Source organism: Arachis hypogaea, chromosome 16 (assembly GCF_003086295.3).
Source record: "Arachis hypogaea cultivar Tifrunner chromosome 16, arahy.Tifrunner.gnm2.J5K5, whole genome shotgun sequence".
NCBI classification, from domain to species: domain Eukaryota; kingdom Viridiplantae; phylum Streptophyta; class Magnoliopsida; order Fabales; family Fabaceae; genus Arachis; species Arachis hypogaea.
Genome location: NC_092051.1, coordinates 2,148,354 through 2,158,302, shown reverse-complemented (window position 1 = coordinate 2,158,302; position 9,949 = coordinate 2,148,354). Strand labels below are relative to the sequence as shown.

The following is a 9,949-nucleotide window of genomic DNA, read 5'->3' as shown; positions in this document are numbered from 1 at the left end:
CAGATATGATGAAAAAAATCTAATCCAAGAGTGTTATGGTGTTTGACACTATATCATAACAAGTACAAAAATTCAAGAAACCAATTGCTTCAATTGAATTAGGTAATCTTCAGCTCTTCTTGAATATTAATTTTTAGTTGTTTTAGCTATGTCGTTTGGCACTAAACATATATATATATATATATATATATATATATAATCATCAGTTAAAATAAACAGTCTTATAAATTGAAAACATATTGAACAAGCATTTATGATAAATTAGCTGATGATAGATTGTTGTTACATACAAAGATCAAGAAAAGCAATCTTTTTAAAAAGATAAACAAATAAGAAAAAATATGAATAAAAAGACTTACTAATGGTGAATTAGAGATTAGAAAATTCACTAATAACAAATTATTGTTATAGATATAGGCGTGTAAATAAAGATTTGAATATAATAAAAATTTAAAAAAAATATATTTATAAAAAAATGAAAAGATCACCTAAAAATATATTTGTCTTTCTAAAAAAAGATTTAGTTATTCTCTCTAAATATTATAAAAATAAATCTTTTTTAATATATTTTATATTAAAAATTCTTTTTAATAATTAAATCTCTCTAATGATTTTTTATAATATTTTTTTAAAAAATAAAAAAAATATTAAAATAAAAAAGAGAGACAATAGAAAAAACAATAAAAAAAGGTCAAGCTAAATTAACACATTACCACAATATATATAATATTCCTCAAGACAATACTAAAGACACTCTTAAGAATCAAGGGCAAAAGAAGGGGAAAAATTTATAAAAAAACACTCTATTCTTCGTTACTGAATTACTGAAACACATCATAACACAATACAACTAATTCTTTAAAATTTGTCTCTCTCCAAAATGTCTTAAGTTTGAGAAAGTATAGGGAGCCAATGACCTAAGCGTACAATGTGTATAATGAAGGTTTAGAAAGTATTAGAGATATGATTATTAGTGTTACATTATCCTGTCAGGTTACGTTTTTGGGATGAGTGATTTCAGGACATGGTATTAGAGTTCCAAATCCGGAAGGTCAAGAGTTTGAACCTTGGTGAATCCAAAATTGGCTTTTTATAACATGAGATGTTTATTATCCCTGGTATCCGGATGATTATTCTGGATAGTATAGGTGGTATCCGGATGGTTATTCTGGATAGTATAGGTGATGTTCATTTTATTCATAAACCAAAGATTTAGTCCATTGTACACATTGTACGCTTAGGCCATTGGCTCTCTAAACACTACTCCTTAAGTTTTATGTGTGCAGTCTATTTTGACCTTACGTTGTAAATATAGATTTTATACAATGCACATGGGGTTAAGTATGTTTAACTAAAAGTAAATCTGTATATTTATTTTATTTAACCACTCGATTCACTGATTGTATACTATATGTTTATTACTCAAATACTCTAAAATTTATAAAACAAAAATGAATTACTTGAATAAAGTACAATAATAGTGAATGAAGATTTAAACCATTTATTGTAATTTTTTGTCAAAGTAATTGATGAGAGCATTCAATATAGGAATATCATCATCAAGTGTTCTTATTTATTTATATATTATTATACAAGAAAATATAAAAATTAACTTTTAATTAGTTACTATTAGTTAAAATAATGATATTGATTAAAAAATGATTATCTAGTATTACTCTTGTCTAGCATTACTCTGTTATTATTATTATATGGCATATAAAAGTATATTTGATAGATTACGTCAAAAACTAGCAATAGTTAATATAAAGAAAAGTATAGGGTACCAACATATTATCTGCCAATTTATTGCCAACAATAATTAATTATTATATTTTAAATACATATATAAAGAGACACATCCAGAAAATATATCTATAAAGACACTTCTATTAAACACAACTATAAAAAAGACATTTTTATTAGACACATCTATAAAGACACTTCCATAAAACACAATTATAAATAAGAGTTAGCAGAAGTTGGCAGATATGCTGTTGGTAACATAGCGGAACCGTTAATATAATTATCACCATTATTAACCATCGTTATTACCCCATTTTTTAAGGGTGCCTGAATCCCTTCCCTATTATTATTAGAGAAAGCTAATATATATATTATCTTCTTTTAAGCATAGTTAGACTACCTATTCTCTTAATAAGTAGTACTCGATCTCTCCATAAAATCTAGGGTCTCTTAAGAATATTGTAAGAATTTTAATTAAGATCTTTTCTATTTTTAATCTAGCGAAAACCTTTATGTGAAAGGTTTTAAAAATGTAATTTTATGGGTCAAATTAAACCGAATTTTGGTTTATACCTTATACTAATATGATTCATCACATTGTAAAGTAGTGACTAAATTTAAGCCTTCTATTACATGTTATTATTTAATCCATTATATATCTTGCTTGTTTAAAGGTCAGATCATAGGGGAATTGAAATATACTATATATCTCCGAATGAAGGACACTAGTATAAAGAGTAAGCAACCAAATTAATTATCATATACTTTTATATATATATATATATATATATATATATATATGTATATATTATTTAATTTTTTTAACGTATATCTTATATTTTAATATATATTTTATATTTATAACCGATTTAATAATTAATTTTCTATATACATCTAAGTGAGTCCTTCATATATTATGATCAAAATCTAATAATCTAAAAACCTATTTAATATATAAGCCTTATTATGTCTAACTCGGTTTACTACCGTGTTTATATATAAAACAATAAAAAAATGTTTAGATTTGTTTAATTTTAAATATCTATCAAAGAGGAAAAACTTATTCAAAAAGAAGGGAGAATTTTCTGTTTATATTAATCTGCATATCATTTAAAATGATAAAATTCTCAAATCTTTTAAAAATATAAATCATCAAAGAATGTTATAAATTTACTTAATTAAGAATGACTATAGATGTTAAAAATTTTAGTATAGATTTTTTCTATTTTTATTTATTTTATATTGTTTTTTATTAACATAATCATATAAATTTTTGTATTATGTCATTAAATTTTATTTTTATTCCAAAAACTTATAATGATAAAAAGAGACACAGAAATAGTTATATTTTAAAAAAAATATTATTTATATATTAAATATTTTTTACATCTATATAAAAATATAATTGTTACTAATCAATTGTGTATTTAAATTATTTTTAATTAACAAAATAAAAAAACACATATTTGTTTGTTAAAAAAAATATTTACATCAAAATAGTATTTATTATAAAGGGTGTAGACGTAATAAAATTGTGTTTGAAACAAAGAGATAAGAATTTATTATTTAATTGAATTATTGTACATTCAAAATTATACTATGTTTTTTTAATGATTCCAAAATTAATAGAATTTCAATTCATAAACAAAACAATTTCGGTATTGAAAAAATAGTCATATTAAAATTTAGAGGATAAGTATGAATGAATGAATTAACATTGACACCTAATGTCATTGCATTTATTATTTATAAAAAAATAAAACGAGAGAAAAATAAAAAAAAAAACTAAAAAAGAAGGAGGAAAAAAACACTAAAAAATACTCTATTCTTCATTATTGAAGAAATGTTGACTCATTTTTAAAGATTCAATTAACATTAGCTAATTAAAAATGAAACAGTACTTTTCTATGTATGCTGTGTGTTTTCCTTTATATTTTATTGACTGGTTATGTGAGTTTATTATACTTATTTGGGTGTCATAATTTTGTAAGATAAAATATTCTATTGAAAAGATAAAATTTTCTAGTAACAGTAAAATATTAATAAATGTAATTCTTTTAAAGTTATAATTTTCATTTTATGTAAAAATTATATAAATAAGAATCATATGTCTGTATATAAAAATGTGATTCTGTATATAATGCTTATTACTTGTTGAATGCGATTATTTTCATTTAAAAAAAAGTTTATTGTTTAACCAAATTTTCTTTTAAAAAAAAAGTTTGTTTTGTATACCGGTGTAGAATTTTTAGTATAAACATAATTGGTTTTTTTGGTGACTGTATAAACATAATTGGTTGAATATACATTTAAAGCGACATATTTTAAAATGATTGAAGATTGTTTTTAATAACATAGAAATGTACAAAAAGAGAAGAGAAAAACATTTGAATAATATAATATTAATTACAGTCAAACATAAAAATATTTTTTACCTTTTTAAAAAAAATTAAAATTATTATTTTCAGAAAAAAATCTAATCCAAATTAGCTCATAAATTATTTCGAATCTAATGGTTGAATTGCTTTTACTTCCTCCAGCAGATTCCAGAACATGGTTTTGTAGAAAACCATTATTTTAAGAATAAAACCATCGTTAAGGTTCAAACCCTAGTATTATAAATTCTCTTGCAGTGTCAATCAAATCTCATACTCAAATTTCATCATTTCTCTCTCTTTCTCTGTTCCTTTTGTATCAGTTTTTCATCACCAGCTACTACTATTGTGTGTGAGTGAGTGAGTGAGTGAGTAATTAAGAGCTAGGGTGCTGGTTTTGTGGAAGATCTTTTTATAGCTCTTCCATGTCGAAAGATTCATCAATCTCGAGTTCTGACGATGATTCGGTTGTGTTCTTGGGGGATGTTACACCCCAAGGTAACCGTAACCGTAACCGTTACCGTCGTGTGCGTCGACGCATGCTTGAAGGTGACAACGGAATACCTGCCAACCCTAACCCTAACGATAACCGTAGCCTAATCGTTGGAGGTCATGATCTGCGTGCGAGGAGGACCGTGACGGGTAATAACCAGCCTAACCGTGACGGCAACGCTTCTGAAGAGAGTACTACAGCGACTAAGAAGGCAGCAGGTCAAGTAAGAAAGAGTGGTGATGCAAACTTTCAAGTCGGTGAGAGCAGCAAAATCCAAAAGAGGAAGACGAAGAAGAGGGGGAGGAAGAAGAAGAAGAAGGAGAACGACGATGTTTTGGATGAAATGAGGAATAAGTTGCTACGCGCCGGTTGGGAAATTGGGATTGATGAAAAAGATGAAGAAACTGTTTTCTATGATCTGAAAGGGAGAGCTTATACCAATTGCATCATAGCTGCGTACGAGTGTTTGAAAAAGAAGTATGAGGAGCACAAAGGAAGAGGGATCTATTATTTGAAGAATTTCAAGTTTACTCCCATCAAGGATGATGATTTCGAGAAGCTTCTGTCATGGAAAGATGCTAAGAAGAGAAAAAGAAAAGATGAAGCTCATGACCCAAACCCTAATAATAACGATCGTAATAAGAGGGGAAAGAATAGCAGGGAAGACGCGAACAAGAAGAAGCAGAAACAGAGGGTGGAAACGAGCAGGAAAGGAAAAGAGAAGGTTGTTTACGATGAATCTGATTCTGATTCTGATTCTGATTCTGACAAGGATCCAAATGATAACACGTGTCTTCTCTGTGCAAATGCTCGAGAAGGCACTCTAGTTTGTTGCGACGGTTGTCCTTCTTCTTTTCATCTGAGCTGCTTGAAATTACCTGTAAGATTTCTCAATTTCTCATGCTTCTTTCAAACTTTGATATTGATCAACATGTTTGCTATATACAAATATTCAATCACCAAATTAGTTACTTTCATATTAATTAACATGTTAATTAATCACTAAATTGCATAACACTCATGGATAATAGAGTGAAGTAGTTATATATGTTAACAGGTTGTTACTCTATAGCTACCATAGATTTCGTTATATGTAAATATTATAATTTTTTAAAATGATAATTTAGTTTTGATGTCTTAATATTGTAAATAATTTCATAGGATTATACGTTATAATTATTATTATTATTATTATTATTATTATTATTATTATTATTATTATTATTATTATTATTAATTAGATGTAAGTAAATTTTTTTTAGTAGTGTATTAAAATCAAATTTATATATTATTAAAATTAATTTTTTATTCTCAAATCTCAATTGAATTAAGTCAAAAAAAATAATTTTTAGATTGGTCGTATGCATATTGAAAGAGTGATCAATATTTTAATTGTATTGATTATATTAAAATCTTAAACTTTTTTAAGTATATTCACAAAAGGTCAACTCAACTCATTCTTAATTTCATTCTTATTTTTTAGATTATTAGTTGTATGCATATTGAAATAATGGTTAAAATTTTAATTATATTAATTATATTTTTAAAATTAACAAAAATGTATTATACTACTCTGTTTTTGTCAGAATCAGATAACTCAACAAGAGATTAATATGATATATTTTTGTCAAATTTTAAAAATATAATTAATACAATTAAAATCTTAAACCATTTTAATACATTCACAAAGACCAGCTCAACTCATTCTCACTTTTATTCTTATTTTTTAGATTAGTTGTATGCATATTGAAATAGTGGTCAAAACTTTAGTTGTGTTGATTATGTTTTTAAAATTGACAAAAATGCATCATGTTACTCTGTTTCTGTCAGTATCAAATGATTCATCAAGAGATTAATATGATATATTTTTGTCAATTTTAAAAACATAATTAATACAACTAAAATCTTAAATTATTTTAATACGTTCAAAAGGACCAACTCAACTCATTTTCAATTTCATTTTTATTTTTTAGATTAGTTGTATGCATATTGAAATAGTGGTCTAAATTTCAATTGTATTGATTATATTTTTAAAATTGAGAAAAATGCATTATATTACTCTGTTTCTATCAATATCAATTGACTCATCAAGAGATAAATATTATATATTTTTGTCAATTTTAAAAACATAATTAATATAACTAAAATCTTAAACTATTTTAATACTTTTAAAAAGACCAGCACAATTCATTTTCTTTAGATTAGTTGTATGCATATTGAAATAGTGGTTCAGATTTTAATTGTATTGATTATGTTTTTAAAATTGACAAAAACGTCCTATATAACTCATCAAGAGTAATATGATATATTTTTGTCAATTTTAAAAACATAATTAATACAATTAAAATCTTAAACCATTTTAATACATTCACAAAGACCAGCTCAACTAATTCTCAGTTTCATTCCTATTTTTTAGATTAGTTGTATGCATATTGAAATAGTGGTCGAGATTTTAATGGTATTGATTATGATTTTGAAATTGACAAAAATGCATTATATTACTGTTTCTATCAGTGTCAAATAACTCATCGAGAGATTTATATGATATATTTTTGTCAATTTTAAAAACATAATTAATACAATTAAAATCTTAAACCATTTTAATATAGTCACAAAGACCAACTCAACTCATTCTCATTTTCATTCTTATGTTTTTAGATTAGTTGTATGCAAATTGAAATAGTGGTCGAAATTTTAATTGTATTGATTATGTTTTTAAAAGTAACAAAAAGGTCTCATATAACTCTGTTTCTGTCAATGTCAAATAACTCATCAAGAGTAATATGATATATTTTTGTCAATTTTAAAAATATAATTAATACAATTAAAATCTTAAAGTATTTTAATATGTTTAAAAAGACCAGCTCAACTCATTTTCAATCTCATTCTTATTTTTTAGATTAGTTGTATGCATATTGAAATAGTGGTCGAGATTTTAATTATATTGATTATGTTTTTAAAATTGACAAAAACACATCATATTATTCTGTTTCTGTCAGTATCAAATGACTTATTAAGAGATTAATATAATATATTTTTGTCAATTTTAAAAATATAATTAATACAATTAAAATATTAAATTATTTTAATACGTTCAAGAAGACTAGCTCAACTCATTTTCAATTTCATTCTTATTAATTGTATGCATGTTGAAATAATGGTCGAGATTTTAATTGTATTGATTATATTTTTGAAATTGATAAAAACGTATCATATTACTCTGTTTCTATCAGTGTCAAATAACTCATCAAGAGATTAATATGATATGTTTTTGTAAATTTTAAAAACATAATTAATACAACTAAAATCTTAAACTATTTTAATATATTTAAAAAAATCAGTTCAATTCATTTTCAATTTCATTCTTATTTTTTAGATTAGTTGTATGCATATTGAAATAGTGGTTTAGATTTTAATTGTATTGATTATGTTTTTAAAATTAACAAAAACGTATCATATAACTTTGTTTCTGTCAGTGTCAAATGATTCATCAAGAGTAATATGATATGTTTTTGTCAATTTTAAAAACGTAATTAATACAATTAAAATCTTAAACCATTTTAATACATTCACAAAGATAAGCTCAACTCATTCTCAGTTTCATTCTTATTTTTTAGATTAGTTGTATGCATATAATAGTGGTCAAGATTTTAATGGTATTGATTATGTTTTTGAAATTAACAAAAACGCATTATAGTATTATTTCTATCCGTGTCAAATAATTCATCAAGAGATTAATATGATATATTTTTGTCAATTTTAAAAACATAATTCATACAATTAAAATCTTAAACCATTTTAATATAGTCATAAAGACTAACTCAACTCATTCTCACTTTCATTCTTATTTTTTAGATTAGTTGTATGCAAATTGAAATAGTGGTCGAGATTTTAATTGTATTGATTATGTTCTTAAAATTGACAAAAATGTATCATATTATTCTATTTCTGTCAATATCAACTGACTAATTAAAAGATTAATATGATATATTTTTGTCAATTTTAAAAATATAATTAATACAACTAAAATCTTAAAATATTTTAACACGTTCAAAAAGACCAACTCAACTCATTTTTAATTTCATTCTTATTTTTTAGATTAGTTGTTTGCATGTTGAAATAGTGGTCGAGATTTTAATTGTATTGATTATATTTTTAAAATTAACAAAAACGCATCATATTATTCTATTTCTTTTAGTATCAAATGATTCATCAAGAGATTAATATGATATATTTTTGTCAATTTTAAAAACATAATTAATACAACTAAAATCTTAAATTTTTTTAATACGTTCAAAAAGACCAGTTCAACTCATTTTCAATTTTATTCTTATTTGTTAGATTAGTTGTATGCATATTGAAATAGTGGTCGAGATTTTAATGGTATTGATTATGTTTTTGAAATTGACAAAAACTCATCAAATTATTCTGTTTCTATCAGTATCAAATGACTTATCAAGAGATTAATATGATATACTTTTGTCAATTTTAAAAACATAATTAATATAATTAAAATCTTAACATTTTAATACATTCACAAAGACCAGCTCAACTCATTCTCAGTTTCATTCTTATTTTTTAGATTAGTTGTATGCAAATTGAAATTATGATCGAGATTTTAACTGTATTAATTATGTTTTTGAAATTGACAAAACGTATTATATTACTCTATTTCTATTAGTATCAAATGACTCATCAAAAAAATTTTAATATGATATATTTTTATCAATTTTAAAAACATAATTAATACATTTAAAATTTTAAACCATTTTAATACATTCACAAAGATTAGCTCAACTCATTCTCAATTTCATTCTTATTTTTAGATTAGTTGTATGCATATTGAAATGGTAATTGAGATTTTAATTGTATTGATTATATTTTTAAAATTAACAAAAATACTTTATATTACTCTATTTCTGTCCGTACCAAATGACTCATCAAAAGATTAATATGATATATTTTTATTAATTTTAAAAGCATAATTAATACGATTAAAATCTTAAACCATTTTAATACATTTATAAGGACGAACTCAACTCATTCTCAATTTCATTCTGAGTAGAAACATACATATGATTGATGAATTAGTAATTGAAAAAATGTGTTAAGATGCTCATATATACTTGCATTGCAGGGGGTTCCACCTGGTGACTGGTACTGCAGTTATTGCAGATGCAAATTTTGTGGGTTGATGACTGGTGCAGCTGATGATCCTATGTCACGCACATGTTGCTTTTGCGAGCATAAATGTATCATATTTTTCTTCTTGATTACTCATTGATGTTTCTTATTTTCTCATATGATGATTTTATTTTCTTCTTGTATGTAGATCATA

At 24.2% G+C, this 9,949-nt stretch overlaps 1 protein-coding gene across 1 annotated transcript; it reads left to right on the top strand.

Annotated features, from left to right (window-relative positions):
• On the top strand, positions 1-5,683 carry LOC140179807 (uncharacterized). Its single transcript, XM_072219581.1, has 3 exons — positions 1-102; positions 4,442-5,491; positions 5,669-5,683. Exons 2-3 carry the CDS (start codon positions 4,544-4,546, stop codon positions 5,681-5,683), a joined length of 963 nt encoding a protein of 320 aa, XP_072075682.1. The 5' UTR covers positions 1-102; positions 4,442-4,543.
• The last annotated feature ends 4,266 nt before the right edge of the window (positions 5,684-9,949 follow it).